At 31.3% G+C, this 18,527-nt stretch overlaps 2 protein-coding genes across 2 annotated transcripts; one reads left to right on the top strand and one right to left on the bottom strand.

The window, feature by feature from the left end:
• Nucleotides 1–1,097: 1,097 nt before the first annotated feature.
• LOC101217456 (laccase-17) lies at nt 1,098–4,413 on the bottom strand. Its single transcript, XM_004148738.3, has 6 exons — nt 4,235–4,413; nt 3,993–4,144; nt 3,639–3,883; nt 3,392–3,520; nt 2,277–3,245; nt 1,098–1,516 (listed from the first exon to the last, which is right to left on the bottom strand). The coding sequence occupies exons 1-6, from the start codon at nt 4,346–4,348 to the stop codon at nt 1,386–1,388; spliced, it is 1,740 nt and encodes a 579-aa protein (XP_004148786.1). The 5' UTR covers nt 4,349–4,413; the 3' UTR covers nt 1,098–1,385.
• Nucleotides 4,414–11,727: 7,314 nt separating this feature from the next.
• On the top strand, nt 11,728–17,894 carry LOC101213137 (dystrophia myotonica WD repeat-containing protein). Its single transcript, XM_004148721.3, has 11 exons — nt 11,728–12,247; nt 12,370–12,693; nt 12,783–12,891; nt 12,974–13,067; nt 13,801–13,888; nt 13,979–14,062; nt 15,153–15,249; nt 15,329–15,416; nt 15,546–15,651; nt 16,263–16,355; nt 17,013–17,894. The coding sequence occupies exons 1-11, from the start codon at nt 12,008–12,010 to the stop codon at nt 17,394–17,396; spliced, it is 1,707 nt and encodes a 568-aa protein (XP_004148769.1). The 5' UTR covers nt 11,728–12,007; the 3' UTR covers nt 17,397–17,894.
• The last annotated feature ends 633 nt before the right edge of the window (nt 17,895–18,527 follow it).

Here is an 18,527-nt window from a genome sequence, read left to right as displayed (position 1 = left end):
CTAAACGAAAAATAAATTAAATAATTAGAACCGTAAATAAAATAAACGATGAGGATTATCCATCATAAATGTAGTATTGATCCCACGGTGGAGTCTTTTGTTCAAACTTCCATTTACCAAAATTCATGACTATCAATTGCTTCGTCTCTTAAAGAGACATGTTCACACAAAAACCTACATATATTCCTTACTCTCAAGCAGTAGGGAGAGTTTAATCTACTTGATAATTTCTACAAAACAGATGTAGCACATGTTGTTAGTCTAGTAAGCAGATACATGCCCAATCTAGACAAAAGATATTGGAAGGTAACAAAGAAACACACATATGGAGGTGTGTATCGATAGCAAAAATAAACGCTGACTAAAAAGTTGAAGTATCATTTAAATTTGTAGACTCAAACTGTATGCAAAAGGACGTAAACAGATTAGAACGTCTCTATCATGCTACAAAGGGATAAACCTAAGTTGAAGGGCTTCACTACAATCAACGGCTTCCCTTTCTACCACTTAAGCTAACAAACACATTGTGATCTCAGGAAAATTAAATTGATTTCAAATTGAAGATTTGTACAACATTAACTAATTAACTAAAGTGAAACCAAACTACCTTTAACTCAGTTAACTTTTCTTTACTGATCTATGTAATTCATTCTATTATATAAAGAATGTTAAAAGAACGAAAACTTAATTAAGACATTCGTTAGAGTTGTGAAAGATTTTTCTAATTAAGATTTTGTAAGAGATCTTCTCCAAAAACTTTATGAAAGAGCTCATCTTCTCATGGATGTACGCCAATTAAGTTGTTATTTAACTAGGGGCTACTGATGATCATCATTTGTTGTTGTGCTTCTTCTGTGCTATATGCATGTTTCTTTTCCATTTTTTTCAATTGTCATTAACTCTATACACAACAAAAGTGTTTCTAGTTCATCTCTCTCACGATAAGAATGAAATTGTTGTACTGTTAGTTGATACGACTTTGATGCTAAATCGTCTCAAATTGGCATGGTTTTTCAACGTTTTCAATAATTGACAGTTTAATTGAAGTGTCAATATATCTAAATATCATATATGTTAGAGATTAAGAATCCAAACTCTTGAATCAACTCAAACTTGGCCTTTGTTAATGAACAAAAGAAGCAATATAATTGCCATTTTAAGTACATTCACAGCAAAAAAGCAATTGCTATTCCACTCTCTTCTTAGTTCCACACACATCTCAGCCTGTGATCATATGCATATAAGGGCAAAACAATAATTTAAAAACACATGATTTCCCAAACAAAAAAACAAACACAAAAAGGAGATTACAAACTTCGAAACCAACAAAAGAACAAACAGGACAAAAACAAAAACTAGGATAAAATGTTGAAGTATGGCTGGTTTCAACATTTGGGAAGATCTGCTGGTGGAGGCAATAGTTTTTGATTAGGGAGCTTTCCATCCAATACCAACCAAGCCATTTTTAAACCCCAACTTGTGTGCACCTCTAAGTGACAGTGCATGAACCATACTCCTATATATTCACAAACATAAAAAAGAAAATTAGATATGATATAAATTTAATTTTAACTTTATATTAAGAAATTAGTTAACGAAGAATCGTGATCGTAAGTAGGGCAATCTGGCAATCAAACTCCAAGTATAAGTAGAGATACATCATGATGCAATATGATTGGTAGATAATAGCAAAATTTATATCCAACCTTTCTATCGATGATAGACCACATCATTGGTAGGAGTCTATCACTATTAGGTTAGATTTTGTTATATTTACAATTTTTTAAATTTTGCTATACAACTTAATCATTAACATCCCTAAAATTGCTACTTGCAATTATCTTTTCATATGTTTTCTGTTAATTTTAGACTAACTTCATAAAATCATCATCATGCATTTGATAGGTATATGATAATTTGTTGCAAGTAATCATTTGATTTTTCTAAATCAAACTTCACTAAAAGCATTGTTTTACTATCTACTTTATTTATGTTTGAAATCTAAACCAAGTTTATAAAATATATTTCCTTTTTATAGAATCTGACTAACAATTTTATTTAGTTCAATTTTTTTATAGGATTTGACTAATGAAATTAGTCGAAAACAATCACAATTTCTAAAAAAATATTAAACTTGACCTACTTTTTGTAAAATTTTTAAAACTTAGACTTTGATTTTGCAAAACAAGGGAGAGAAAACGAAACAAAAGAAACTCATAAAGGACGTAGGTATTATTTTTAAAAATCAAATTAAGCTTTCGGTAGATTATACAGACCTGGATTATCAGCGAGAAACCGAATCGCGACCCATCCACCAGCAGGTACACCTACTGTGTTCCTTTCAACAGGATCAACAAGGTTGAAATTTTGAGGATCTTTGTTAGGATCAAAATTTCCAAACCCTTGTCCAACCACAAAGAAATTAAATCCATGCAAATGAAGAGGATGGCTTTCAGCTCCAAGAATACTTGTATCTTGCATTATCAACTCCACACTTGTATTAAAAGGCAAAACCACAACCTTTGTCCCATTCCCAACCATAGTATTATTAGGAGGATTGCCAGTGTAATTAAAAGGAATCAAAGGACTATTTGGAAAAAAAGGACTATAAACCCCATTAGATTGTCCTTTATAATGAGACTGAAGAAGGGCAACATTTGGCATTATAAAAGAAACATTATTAATTGAAGCTGCAAACATTGTCCCATTTGGTCCTTGACATGTTTGATTTTTTTTGTTATTACTACAAGGGTTTGTCCCAAGTCCAACGGTGAAGAAAAATTTCTTGTCAATCTTTTGAGGAACATTAGCTGGGAATTGAGAATTGGCTAAACTCCTAAGTTTTTTGGTAAAATTAGTGACAAATGAAGTGTCATTTAGTGATGGGAGATTTGGTTTGTAAATTGGTAGGGTTTTTTTTGGATTTTTTTGTTGATGATCATCATATTCTAGGATTCCAGCTACTGTAGAATTGTCAAATGTTCCTTGTCCTGTTACATAGGGTCTTGCTAACATATAAAATTTAGCATTTGGGAAATTAGATTTGGTTTGAAGAAGAACATTTGAGGTTTGGCCTGGTGCAATTATAAGTGTGTTGGTTTTAAATGGTTTAATGTAAACTGCATCAACATCAACTATTGTTAGACTATGATTTGCTATACTAAAGAATAGCTCATCGTTTAATGCTGCATTTATTAAACGAAGTAGGTAGGTTTTTCCTGGCTTCACTTTTAGCTTTAATGTATCTGCATGGAAATAATAATAAACAATTGTCAAATGTATGTTTGTTTTTGTGGATTGAAAACTGAAAAAACTTTCAAAATTCTTTCTTACATCATTTTACAATAAAAGAAAAACAGAATGATTAACAAACAAAAAGTTGTGGTAATACCTTTAGTGGAGCAATTATAGAAAGGTCCAGGAAGACCGTTCATAGTATAAGCGTCGGAAACATTAGGACCTCCACCAGTTTGTAAAGCTTGACTAATCACAGCTTCAGTGTCTACATTCCACCACTCACCTAATAATTTTCAAAATTTTAGTGATAAATTTAATTAATCAGTAAAGTGCATGTGTTTTAATTAATATTTGAAATTAAGAAAGGAGAATTTATTATGAATCATAAACATATATTTTACCAAAAATGATAGGCATCTCTTTGTGGGGTTTAGGAAATGGATAAGGAACTCCAAGTTTAGGAAGAATGATGATTGGTCCATAAAGTGTAGACCTTAGCCAAGAAATATGAGCATGCCAAAATAAAGTTCCTCTTTGCCCAATTATGGTGTAATTGTACACATAACTTTGACCACTTTGGATTGGGCATTGTGTTATGTAAGCTGGTCCATCTGCCCAACCTGATCTCAATTGTCTAATCCCATGCCTAAACTCAAACAAACAAAAGACAGATGATCATAATTAATTAATAATGTCAAATAAGCATCAATATATAAAAACATAAAATATAAAATAATGTATATATATATATATACCAATGAATAGAAATGTTGTTGGGGACATTGTTAACCACTTTGATAAGTAATCGGTCACCTTCCCTAGCAACAATACGAGGTCCAGGAAACTTGCCATTCACTGTCACAATGCTCTTGGTATGGCATAAACGTGTCACATTTTGCATTTTAATCTGACAAAATTAACATCAAAACAATTTAAACACAATCCAACACAAAATAAATCAAAAGAAGGAATAATAATGTATAATATATCTATTTACTTCAAAGTTGTAATGCCTTGTTGTTGTGCCACCGAATACCAACTTAGGAACCACACATGAATACAGAACGAAACAGAAGAAGAAGAAGATCAACTTGTGATTAGAGACACCCATTTTCTTTTTCTTTCTTCAAGGAGAATTATAAATGAAGTAGTAAGGGTTAAGAGATTTTGTGAATGGATTATGAATATGTGTGTATATATAGTGGGAAAAAAGGTGAAACACTGTTTGGTTTTTTGTCAATGGAGTAATAAGGTCATAGAGAAACACACTTAATTTTGATATGGACATATGCATATATTCTAAGAGGGAAAAGGGGCCGCCAGCTAAGAACTAGTAGGGTTGTTAGAACAACTTTAGAGTGGTGTCTAAGATAATCAATAATATTTACATTTTTTTTTTCATTTCAACTTCTTGCTCTTCAATTGAACTCTTCTATTTTTTCTTGCATGTTAGCAATCATATTTTGTTGATTTAGTATGTGTTGTGATTTGTAGTAAAAATAAAGGCTTCTATACATATAGTCTAAGTAAATATGTCTCTGCATTTTTCTATTTTTACATTAATAATAATTTTAAATGGGGTATTATTTTACACAAAAGTCTGGTTATTCAATTTACTTTTCAACCTCCTCTGTGGTTCCTTTTTTCAGAAGAATAAATAATAATAATAATAATAATACAAAAAAACATGCAAGAGAAGTTTTAATTTAATTATTTTTGTAGTAACGAACCAAAATGGTGTTCTTTTAAAAACTTATACAAGTAAGGAAGGATTCTCGAGCAATTAAAAAAATTGTTGCCTTCATAAATGGAAGTAAGAATTAACAAGTTTGGAAGAAGAAAATAAGTCGTATTTGATATATGAACAACAGTATTGTATATACATATATTTGAATAATTCTAATGATAAACCGAGATATATTTGATAAGCATATGAAAAAGGTAATTTGATTTGTACTATATATCGTCGTATATATATACCGAACGATACGATGTACGTTTACATTTTTCTTTATATTTATAAATTAAATGCACTAAAAATAATGGTCTGAGCTACGCACAATTTTAGTATATATTATCATTATATTTGACGTACATACTTGAGATCACTCCAATATAGAGATGATAAATATGCTAACTAGGAGTTCTAGAAGAAAATAAATGAAATATATCTCTCAAAATTAAGGAAAAATAATTTGAAATAAGGGTTTCTTTAAAAAAAAATAGAACAATTGATAAATTATTTACCTACATTCCATTTGTAAATATTTCGTCAAAAGCTTTATTTTTCGTCATTTTCCTTAAAAATATGTGTATTAAATAGACATGGAATGAAATTAATAAGTAACAACAAGAAAAATCAAAACTCGAAAAAGACATGAATATGGAAAGAATTAAAGTCAACGATATTTTCTTATATAACTAACAATCAATTTAGAAGTGATATATTTTGATTTAGGAGTTTTTGTAAAAATATAAAAAATAAACCCAAACCATTTACGTTCTATAGAAAAAAAAAAACTCACAAAATTTATTACACTTAATTTATTCACGAAGTGTGAATATTTTATCATTTTTTCTAATTTTGACAATTATTTATCATTAATTTAATTTAAATATAATATAGTAAATTTTTATGAAATATTATATGTATAGTGGATTAATTTCTTTTAAGTCATTCTAATGATCACGTAGATCTAGACAAGAGAACGATCAAAATATAACAATTATCATCAATACTATAAAGTTTTTATATGAAACAAAAATAAAACCCAATATTATATTATTGTGAAGATATATAAATGAATATCATTTTTTTTTGTTTGAAGGTGAAAATCATTTCTTAAAAATACTAAAAAAAATCTAAAAGAGAAATAGGAATATGAAGAGAGTGTGATTTATATATCGTTTTCAAATATGGGTGGAAATTGCAGTTCAAATAGTGGTTGAAATCAAATAAATCGTTGTTAAGAGTCAAAATCATTGCAATTTTCCATTTGGATATTTTCTTACATAAATTAGTGTTTTAAACTAGAATCATCTAGACCATATATATTAATATTAATAATGCAACTTGTTCTAATATCATGAGATGGAAGATAAATCAAATAAAAGATAAATAAGGGTCACTTTCAAATATAATATGTAAAATATATACAAAATACACTAAATTTTATAATCTATAAATTAGACCTTCTATATTAATAGATATTGTCATGCTTCTATTTATTTATGAATTTTATTTTAAATAAAATTCTATTCTTTCACTTTTATCGTGAAAATCTTAAACAATGCTGACTAATTCTAAGAATTTTCGAAAATATAAGACACTAAGTTTAAACATTTAGAATATAGTTAAAAATATAGAAATGAAAGGTATGAAACCAAAATTACAAAACCCTTAGAAGCAATTTTATAACTTCAATGTACTTACGAATTTCAATGTTAAGTGTAACAATATAATTGAAAATCAAAATGAGGTAAATAACAAAAACTATCAAAAATATTTATAAATATAACCCAAACTTAAAAATGAATCAATATAATGATAGACAATGATCATAAGATTTTATCGGTGTATCTATTAAGAACATTGAAAGTTAGATTTTTTATATATATATTTTATAAATATTTTGATTCATATCACGTTATATAAAAGTAAAACGTAGCGGAACTGAAGACCCTATAAATTATAAAATCTCTATAATTAAAATTGGAAAAAGAAGACATAAATTAAGCATTACCAAACGAAAGGAAAAGGTCAAAATTTTGACCTTTCATGCAAAGAAATAGTAGTTGGAATGTTTTGTCACATGAGTTAGTTCAATTTTTGTTGTTGGTGATTTTTATTTTTTTTCGAAAAAGACTTTAATTTCATATGTAAGTTGATGAGTCGTTTTAGGGTTTGAAGTAAGTTTGAAATAGTTAATATATAAAAAATAAAGTATTAATATTGCATGGAGTTTTGGAGAAGAGAGAGATGAAATAAATATTTATTAATTATGGGAAAGGATCATATGAATAGTTTGTTGGATAACCACATTTGAAGCTATTTTGTTTGAAGCAATAATACAAAGGGACAAACGACCAGACATTCCTTTTTTGTAAGTTTTACTATATGCATATATATATATATATATCATATATGGGTTTCTTCTTCAACCACCATGTTTAGCTTCTACAATATATATAATATAATCGAGCTTTATTTGATGTTGGGCCATGCAAAAACCTTACCTTCTTCATGGATACACAAGTGCAGATCATAATATATGGCTGTTTGAATATTAAATTAAAATTTTCAGTTCATGCATGACCTTGCATCTAAATAGGTTCTTCCAAATAGTTTAGTTTTAACGTGTGTTTAGTTAATATAGTCTCTCTCAATTATTAATTTTGTTTCTCATTCGGAAGCTTTACCAATTTTAATGTGTGGTTTGATATGATTTTAAAGTAGAAGGGTTTAATTGGAGGAATCTAAAAAATAGTGTTAGCTCGTTTTCAAACCTAAATTTCAATACACTCATCCTTGATCAAGATATAGCGTATACATGCCTCAACTTAAAGCACCACACTCTAGGTGAAGATGTTCGACCTCGGCCAAGGTCAAAAGTGAAATAGAACACACCTCTCGACCTAGCAAGTTATAGGATTATCCTAAAGCGACTTTGAAACTCAATCGAAACAACTTATTACGACGTTTCAACCACCTATATAACTACATTATTATACCTCAATATGAGGTGACTTGAATCATCATATACTCACAAATTTCCTAGCTTTCACATTCTTTCATTTTCCGACTTAGGCATTGAGTGTCTGTTATGACAAACACCATACCGATCGATATGTGTAAGTTTTCTTCCTTGTCATATTCTTCTCCCACAAAATTCACTAATAAGTTCATATGAAAGTTAGATATATTTTCTTGTCTCAATTTTAACGTCAACATAATAGTTGTAATGACATTTCTTCTCCATGATGTTAATAGTGATTTTCAAGTGGAGTTGAGATGGTTGCTTCTTAAGTTAATTATTGATCACAGTCAAAAGGAAACTTAACTTAGCTTTAATTGGCATGACCTTTTATTCTAAAGGTTGAAAGGTTTGATCCCACATCTTCACAATTGTTGTACTAATTTAAAAAAGTTGATTAGTATTGTATGTCCAACATTTAATAAGAATGAACCGTAATTGGCAGATGAGTGATGTCTTAAAAAATTAGGTCAAATTATAAATTTGTTTCAAACTTTCAAATTAAGTATTAATCTTTAATAATATTCTAATGATCTAAAAGGTAATTAATCGATTCCTTTCGCTTTCGGTCTTGTATCCCTCTAATAGACCCTATCCAACACAAAATTTATATAGCAAATGAGTATAGAAACAAACATCGATGAAAAATTGATAATAGAATCAACAAAAAAAAAAAAAAATTGAAATTTTTGCGACATCTAAGAGTTCAAACCCACATGAAAGGACATGACATATGAAGGGCTTTCATTACGAGACTAGACGTGCATTTTCTATATGTTAAACAATAACATGTTTTGTACAAAATTAAATGAAATATTATTAAACGGACTCTAAATTTTGATTTGACAACTAATAGTTCATACCCACGTTCAACATTTAATTTCTTTAGAAGAACAAATTTATAATGTATAAAATAATTTTTTTAATAAATGTTTGAACTTTTACTTAGTTATGAAAGTTGTTGAATGCAAAAGAAAAGAAAAACCTATTAGGATAGATACCAAAATGGAAAGTTGATTTGTTACATAAAAAAAGTTTATTATAAACTTCTAAAAATTCGAGGACTGTTTGCAATTTTCTTACAATTTAAAAGCAAAATTGATTCAAACTCAATTAACTTTCCATCTGTTTACAAACATTCGAAGTTAGGATTTGAAATAACTTCGAATTTTGAAATGATTCTCATAACAAACGACGAAATTTTGTTTTCTCAATACCATCAAGATAGGTCTTCAAAGTGTTGTATATCATAACTCCATATGGGCTTTGAATACTAACAAAATGGGCTTGAGAACTAAAGCCCAATGACTAAAACACCAACAACACATGATGAGAAAGATTGAGACATTGTGAAGAACAAACTTAATCCATTACTTCAACTAATATACTAAAGTCATATTTTCCCCTTTTTTAGTTTGTATATGTTCAATTTTAATCTTGGATAAATTAATTAATTATTGTAAAGATATTGTTTTTTGATTTAAACTTCTTAGTATTGTGGATGGAATGACTTTAACCTAGTTAAACTATATTCACATTAATCTAAAATCAAGACTTGTTTTCAAAACAACTAAATAAATTAATTATAGGGTTATATGCGTGAATATATGAAATACCTCTACAAATTGAAGCTTGAGGATGCACTAAATCATTTATAGCATATGAAAAACAATGAACTTCATTGAATTTGAGATTAAAAAAAAAAAGTGAAAACTTCGTGGAAATGAGGAGCTTTTGTAAACATGAAGAAGAAGGGTTTTTTTAACTCAAATGTGTTTTAGTAATTGCCCAACATGCTTTATTTTGAATTTAAAACATGTAAACAAAAAATTCGGTCTCGAAGTCAGTCGAAAAAGAACCATCCATGACTTTTTAGAAAAAGTGTGTTATTTCGAAACCGTGAAAACCAAACAAGGTTATTTTGTATCATTTTCTCAATTTCTTGTGATTTTAGCATTGTCTTGTATTAATCTATATGCTTTTATCACATGTAATGTGATGCGGTGAGGATCGCATAATAGATCAACAAAAGAAAAACAATGAAACTTGCGATGTTTATGAGATGTAAGAGTTGTTTTTTTTTTTTTTATCAATTAATTTTAAAATTAAAATTAAAATTATTAAGGTGTGATTCATTGTACACAATAGAGATATTAAGGAAATAGTCATAGTAATTACACATAGACAACAAGTAAAGAGCAAACAACAAATCAAGCGAAACACTTTGCGTTTGGTAACCTAGTTCAGTCACAAAGTTTGGGACTAGTGTGTCTAAGAAAGACAAATTCACCGATATGAAAAAATCAAACGTTTACAATGTTGTACTTTTCTTTTAAATTAATGACAATTAAAGTAACATACTTGAGCCTAACTTATTTGATCACTTTAGGCTCTTCCTAGATGTGAGACGACTCTTTCTTGCTCTAAAACTTAAGTTTTTCTAAGTATGCGAATATTAGGGTTTAGGATTTAAACACTTAGACTCTCCATAAGTGTGTGACCACGAGATTATCTTTCCTCCCTTTTTACGAACACACCTTCACCTTTCCTCATAAACTTGAGTACAATTTCTCAACCTATATTACCTTAGGATCCATCAAGGATGATAATCTCTTCTCAATAAATAACGTCTTGGGTTTCTTCAAGAACAAGGAAAACTTCTCAAGAACAATGTGTAAAACCGACAACTAACATAATATCTTTCTTGCTTTGTGATAGTTGGAAACTCAAGAGATCGATATGTTCTACTATCAAAAACTTAATAAAGCTCCTCTCACAACGTTCTAGCGACAACCCTAGCAAGACAACTTCTTGCTTTTAGACAACATAATGTAAAGATGAAAAATATCAACATACTTAAAAATATTATTATTTTTTTCCAATAATATGATTTCATTTTTTATTAATATTAAAAAAAATTGCAAAAAAAAAAAAGAAAAAAAAATAGACACAAACAATAGTACGTATATATTGGTCTATTGTCGCTTATCGTAATATATCGACTATAATATTTTGGTTTATTTTGTTATATTTAAAAATAATTTCATCAAACATGTTTAATTTGTTTATTTATTGCAATCAAACCTCGTGTTAATGCTAGTGTTGGTACATTTCTAAATTTAAAAATTTGATATTATGGATATCAAACATTTTAATCCTTAATTTTCAATGCTTCAAAGTAATGATATCAAACTTATGACATGTGAGTGTTATAATATATTTTATAATAATAATAATAATAAATTTAACTTTGATTTTTTTAATTCACAAATCAAGATAAACAAAAAAATATTTTAATTTTAATTTTGAAATATCTTTAAAATTGTTATTTAATTAGAAAAATATTTATTTTACATGTTAAGTTAAATTCCCTTTGTTTATTTTTTCATATAAAGAAAATAAACAAAGGGTAAATAAATAATTTTAACAATTAATTTTGATGAAATAAAAAGTAAAAAAATAAAGGGCGGTTTGTGGAAATATTAGGAATAAAAAGAAAAATATCGTTGTTAGTGAAAATCCAAAAATCGAGAAGAAGGCTATAAAGCGGGTGAAAGCTGGATCCTCGCAAAATGAGTCAAACAACTAATAAGAAGTCCATCAATCAAACGGCAAGCAAACTTCTCCCGGAATCAACGGCCAAAAATCTCCTCCATCTCAATGGCAGTTCTGACGCTCAATCAACTCAATCGCAACCGTCCATTCTAATGACTTTTTTTTTCTTATACCCCAAAAAGTCCACCGTCTCCCCATTACCCAAAATAACTAAAACCATTTCCATTACGTTCCACTCTCTTCTTCCTCCTCCTCCGTAGATCGAGAACCGCCCAAACCCCTCCTTTTCTCAATCCCGCCGCCGTTGGACCCTTATCGCCGCCGTTAACTCCGCCGTATACCTTCAATTTTTGCCTCACAACTGATAATCAACGGTTGTGGGATATTGTGTTCTCTTCGTCTGTGATTTTCCTTTTCGTTCTTTTTGATGATTGGGTTTTGTTTTTGATGAAATTTCGGCGATGAAGATGATGAATAACGGCTATAACAGTAGCTTCAACAGCAATAGTGTTGGATTGATGTCGAACACGGGAGCGACGACGGCGTCTTCGTCGTCGTCGACTTCTACAACGAATGCGAATTCACAATCGCAAGGTCTCAAAACCTATTTTAAAACCCCTGAAGGACGGTACAAGCTTCATTATGAGAAGACTCATCCTCCCGGTTTTCTTCCTTTTTCTCATGGCAAATCAGTCTCTCAGGTACTTCCCCCTCTTTTCGATTCACCTCGCAATTCGATTTTTAAATTGTCGAGTCTATTGTAATGTTCCTTGAATTTCTGCGTTTTCGATTGTTCTTTGATTTTGTTTGGTTTGGATTTTAGGTGACTCTGGCGCAGCTCAAGGACAAGCCGGCGCAGGCTGGTCCAGCTCCGAGTTCGAGTTCTAGTGCGAGTGCGAGTAGTGGAGTGAGATATGCGGCTGCGAAGTTCCTTGGGGTTGGAGGTGGAAATGGGGTTCGAGCGATTGGGTTTGCAGGTGGTAATGGTACTGGTAAAGCTGTTAATGGAACTAGTAGAAGTGGCTCACTTGTAGGCTCAAACGGCAGTCATTCCATTCTTAACCCCAACTATGATGGTAAAGGAACCTATTTGATTTTCAATGTTGGAGATACCATCTTCATTGGCGACCTTAATTCACCTGATAAGGTAACCAACGTGGTACAGCATGGAATTCCTTCTATTCTGATTGATTTGTATGTGTGTTCGGTTTATGAGTTTTCTTGGTGGTTTTTTAGGATCCTATAAAGTCCTTGCACTTTAGCAATTCAAATCCTATCTGCCATGCCTTTGATCCTGAAGCTAAGGATGGTCATGACCTACTAATTGGATTGAATTCTGGAGATGGTAAACACACTTTTTCTATGCTTGATTTGTTGTTTTTGGTTCTGGAGGATTCTGTTTTTGAAGTGCTTATTCTTTATGCTAGTATACTCGGTATCTTTAAGACAGCAGTTACAAGATGTTGGGAAGAAGCTTGTTGGAGCTCAACATTATAACAAAGAGGGCAGTGTCAATAACAGGCAAGAATTCTAGCTATACATTTTTATTTCCTCTTAATCGTTTATCTTCTTTACAAGTTATAGAATACTAGCTATACATTATAAGAATGAGGGCAGCGTCAATAACAGGCAAGGATCCACGGTGTGTGAAGTGAGCATTTTTGAACATCTTTGCGCATTCTACCTTGATTGTTGGTTACACTTCTTTTATGTGAGCTACTTGTCGTGCAATTTCTAAATTAGCTGTGTGAAATTTTTCATATTGATTGTCTAGTGCGTTTAGCCAGATTCTTCCTATTATTCCAAGAAAGAGCAGGTGATATCATTCTTTGTATATTTTGTATTGAAATAAAACTGAGGTTCTATTGGTCAATAAGCTTAATTAGAAAACTTTCATGCTGGCATCTCAGTCAGATGATAGTAACCGGTTTAGGAAATTGGTACACAATATTGTTCAAGATATTGTAGTTGAACATTCCCTATCTTCCATAAGCTTCATCCATGAGCATTACCAGTACAGGGATGTGGCATTTTATCACGATAATGGCTTGCAGTTTCTCTGCCTGACTCTGTTTCTGCTGATGCAAAATTGAGCTTTCATTGAGAAACATAAAAGAATAAACATGTTAACTGTATCATAAGTTGAAAAAAAAGTTGGCCAGATATTGATCCACTTAAATTTTTACCTCTTCTCTATCTTGATGATTTTCGGTAATGTGTGTGATTATTGATATTGATTTGATGCTTTTGACAGTCGATGTACCAGCGTCGCATGGATTCCAAAAAGTGATGGTGCTTTTGTTGTTGCTCATGCTGACGGAAATTTGTATGTCTATGAAAAGGCAAGCTTGTTTTGATAAATGTGGCTGTCTTTCTGCTCTTGTTGACTTATCTATTCCACAGGATGAATTGCTAAATTGCTTATGTTTCAGAGTAAGGATGCTAGCGTGGACACTTCTTTCCCTGTCATAAAGGATCAAACTCAATTTTCAGTGGCACATGCACGGTCCAGTAAGGTAGTCAAACCAAATAATTTTGGCATTAATATTCATGCATTTCCAATGATACACAATGCTGCAATGAACTTTTTTAAAAGAACTCCTGGCTTGCTAGGAAATTAGTGGAATTGAATTTGTATCAGGGTATCAAAATTAACTTGTAGAAATCTGAAAAATATATTTATTCCCCCTCGGGTTTTAGATAATAAAATGATGTTTATCCCACTATATTTGCATTGATAAGAGTCACTGTTGTTTGATTGTAGCTAGGTTAAACAATTCCATTTCTGTATCTTTGTTGGGTTTTTCTCGGGTAATATGCTTTATCATTTGAATGGAATGACTAATGTTCTACCCTACAGTCGCACAATAAAATTTAATTTGAGCTATGTGCTCAGTAGTGATGTCTTATAGAAAATTATGGCAAAGTTTAACCTGAAAAACACTTTAGAAACTACATTATAAAATAGCCAGATAAATTGTAATGGCTGTATGAATGCTGTCGTTCAGAAAACATTAAAATTTTAATTGTCGGATGGGGATTCATGACTTTTTCATTGTCTAAGGAAAGTACTGAGAAAAGTTTTTTGTTTAAATCTAAGTTGGAGCCGCTTAGTTGCTTTGTTCTTTGTTTTCTTTTTATTGCAATTGTGGTAATCTAGACTAAACAGTAGTAATTTCAATTTCAAGAATTCCATTTCATTTGAGAGTTACTTTTCCTGAAGAGTTTTGCTGTCTACAATTCATTTACTATGGTCTATGGTCTCAACTATAGTTTTCGTTTTAAAAAAACACACTTCATCAGATTTTTCTAATGTTTCTATGTATAAGTGAAGTGCTGAACATTTTAAATTTTTTATGGTAGGTACGAACTTCATGAATTTCAACCAATTTCTTTACCTGTCTTCTTTTTAACTTATTCTCATTTTTCAAGATGAATTTAACCCACCCTGCAATACAAATCTTGGTTATTTTATTGGCATTATGTCTCTTGCTACTTATTTGTTTATTTTTCTTTGGAATTATTAGTACAACTGCTTCAACAGCTCCTCTGATTGGATGCATCTTAGTGCCTCTTTTTTGTGTTTATTCATTTACTTCTTGGCAGAGCAATCCAATTGCTAGGTGGCATATTTGCCAAGGATCAATCAACAATGTTGCTTTCTCGACTGATGGAGTATATTTGGCAACCGTTGGTAGAGATGGTATCCTCTTCATACTGCCATTCATGATGTGATTAAGAATTTTCAAAATCCTGATCCTAATTTTTAATGCTAACTGTAGGATATTTACGGGTATTTGATTATTCAAAAGATCAGTTGATATGTGGTGGCAAAAGTTATTATGGGGCTCTTCTTTGTTGTACATGGAGGTACGTGGATGCATGGTACTTTTGGGAACATTCTTGTTGTATTTGTTATATTTTTGGTCATTTTTGTTGAAGTTATCCATGTACTAAAGATCATAAAGGTTGTGAATAACCCTTTAATTTTTTTCTCAGTGGGGATGGAAAATATATCTTAACTGGTGGTGAAGATGATCTTGTCACAGTATGGAGCATGGAAGATAGGAAGGTGGTGGCATGGGGCGAGGGTCATAATTCATGGGTAAAACGTTCTTCAAGAAATTGAATATCCGCAAATACACTTTATAAAACAAGTATAGTACTTCCCTTTTGCAACCAGCAAACCTCCTATGACTAATGGAGGACTATGGAATAGGCGCTTGCATTGATCTATTTCTGTTATGGTGAATAAACAAGTTTTTGTCTTTGATAATATTAACCTCTTCTTGGTCATGATCTCCTTGAAGAAAAGTAGCACTATACTGTAACTTTCCTTATAAAAACAAATTTATGCCTAGTCATCAAGGTTTGAGTCGTTTTACTAATATATATATATATATATATATTGCAATGTTCCTTAAATTTAAACATATATTATTATGTTTCTCTTATTAAAAAGGTTATATTTTTATGTTTACCTATGTATTTTACTTTATTGTCTTGTCTTGACGTTTACCTCGAATGTACATGAGTAATTGTATTTTCCTGTTTTATAAAATCATCAAACTTTTTGTGCATCACTAGCAATCAAACAAGAGAGCTTGTTACCTCATAATGTATCATAACATTCTCACTCTAGAACCCCATTCTTTGCTAATATGCTTATTGGGTTTTAGTCTCAACCCTTGGCATTTTGTGGACTTCTTACTTCAGGTCAGTGGTGTGGCTTTTGATTCATATTGGTCGTCACCAACTTCAGACGACATAGAGGAAAATGTTGTTTACCGGTTTGGTTCAGTTGGTCAGGTAATTACTATACCTTCAGACTTCAGTATGCCCCTTGCTTCTTATCATACTTGTTAAAAAAGAAAAAAAAAACAACAAAAGGTGAAGTAATATTGAACTTCGTATTGTCATTGTGATTTTGCTGTCTTAGTTTAGTCAAGTGGATATTGATGCTTTATTTGGAAAGTAAATTTTTTCAGTGGAATTTTTGTGCGATTTCTCTTTTAAGACAATTCTTCAGTATAAAATCCATTTTTCACAACAAGAATCTTGATCAACGGTTAGCAGGGAGCTTACCAATCAAGTACCTGAAGTGAAATATTTTGGTAGCATGCTAGTGAAGAAAGCAATGAGATTAAGGTTAAATTTGTTGGTCCCTTGCATTCTTAAAAGTTAGATTTAGTCTCCATGACTTGATAAAAAATCATTATAGTTTCTATGTTTTGACGAAATCATTCTTAAAAGTACTGATTTTGTGTCCACTGTTTTATGTCATTTGGGGTACATTTGAACTTGAAAGTGATTTTGGATTTGACATGTCTTAAAATCACTTCTCTTCTAAAATTTTCATGTTTAGCAATGATCATTGTTCTGTTGGGATCATAGTTTCTTGTTACTGTACTTCCAAGACATAGGCTCTCCTCAAATATAATTAGGAAGCTATGTGCATTTTCACAGGACACCCAATTGCTCTTGTGGGATTTGTCAATGGATGAAATTGTGGTTCCCCTTCGGCGGTGCCCTCCTGGTGGATCCCCGACATTTAGCACCGGAAGCCAGTCAGCTCATTGGGATAGCATTACCCCATTAGGCACTCTTCAACCTGCTCCATGCATGAGGGACGTTCCTAAACTTTCTCCAGTAGTAGCTCACCGTGTCCATACCGAACCCTTGTCTGGCTTACTATTCACCCAAGAGTCTATCCTCACAGCATGCCGAGAAGGACATGTGAAGATTTGGATGAGACCGTCCTCTGAATCACAGTCGAGCAACTCAGAAGCCCTCGTCGGAGGTTCTAGCTCGTTGGCAGGTTCCAGAGTTGGTTCCTCTATTTTGAAATAGTTTTGGCAAAATTCAGTTTCAACATACCGGGATCTCGCTTGTACATGATTATGCCGTTCCACCCAGTTGGGTCCTGCTATTTGGCGAATGGTGACGGGACAGTTTTTTCTTTTGAGGTCTTCCTTCCTTATTCTCTAGAGATTAGGAAAGAGTATTACGTTTGGTCAGCATATTGACTCGCTGCGAATTTGCAGTGGGATTAACCAATGGCTCTGCTTATAATCACTCTTGTTTGACATATAATATGCCATAGTAAAATGCACAGGCTATTGTTACACATCGCGGGGAACGTAACATAACTCATCAATTAATAGGCAGGGGGGGAGATGACAAAAAATAAGTTTATCGAGGGAAAACGAAAAGGTATGTCAGTGCCTAGTTAATAATCATTTTATGCCATGGAATTGCCTCCTATCCCTATCTTACTAATGTACTTGGTTGCAATTGTAGTTGCTGATCTTGTCTATATATCATTTCTGATTTCAATTTTTTTTGTTATAGTGATTATTACAACATTTGATTTGGGATAGTTAAATGGTTGAATTGCATATCTAAGTTAGCATGCAAATGTATCTATGATTCATGTTCTATTGTTGATATTTGAACATTGAAATTGTGGATATTATCAAAGAATATTTTATTAATGTTTTCTTTCATGGCTATTCACTAGTTTGTTCTCTGCATTCATTTTTTAACGCCATTTGGTCTAAGCCAATAATTCATTTCTTGCTCTTCTCTCTTCTGCTGAAGCCAATTAGGTTTTATAGATCAATTCTCCACAAAAGGTCTCATCTACATCTTGCAAGACAAAATAGCTCAAACAAAAGGAGAAATCTTGTTTCTCTTTTTAGGTCTGTCTATCCAAAGCTATGTCATTAGCCTCTTCTATACCTCTTACTTTCATATCAAATTTTTCTCCTAATACTTCGAACTTTCATTTACTATTTCCAATAGATGAACATTAGATTGCCATATTGGTTTATCAGAGTATCTGTTACTTTTTCAAGTTTTGACGGTCTTGATATCTTCACTTTCACATTCCCAAGTAACTTTTAGTACATGGTTGTTTTAAAATATAAGAAAATGAAATAAAATATTTACAAATATAGCAAGATGTCATTTAGAGTGATA

The sequence above is a fragment of the Cucumis sativus genome, chromosome 1 (assembly GCF_000004075.3).
Source record: "Cucumis sativus cultivar 9930 chromosome 1, Cucumber_9930_V3, whole genome shotgun sequence".
NCBI classification, from domain to species: domain Eukaryota; kingdom Viridiplantae; phylum Streptophyta; class Magnoliopsida; order Cucurbitales; family Cucurbitaceae; genus Cucumis; species Cucumis sativus.
The sequence above is the reverse complement of the archived record's forward strand: the minus strand, read 5'-3'. Positions and strand labels throughout refer to the sequence as shown.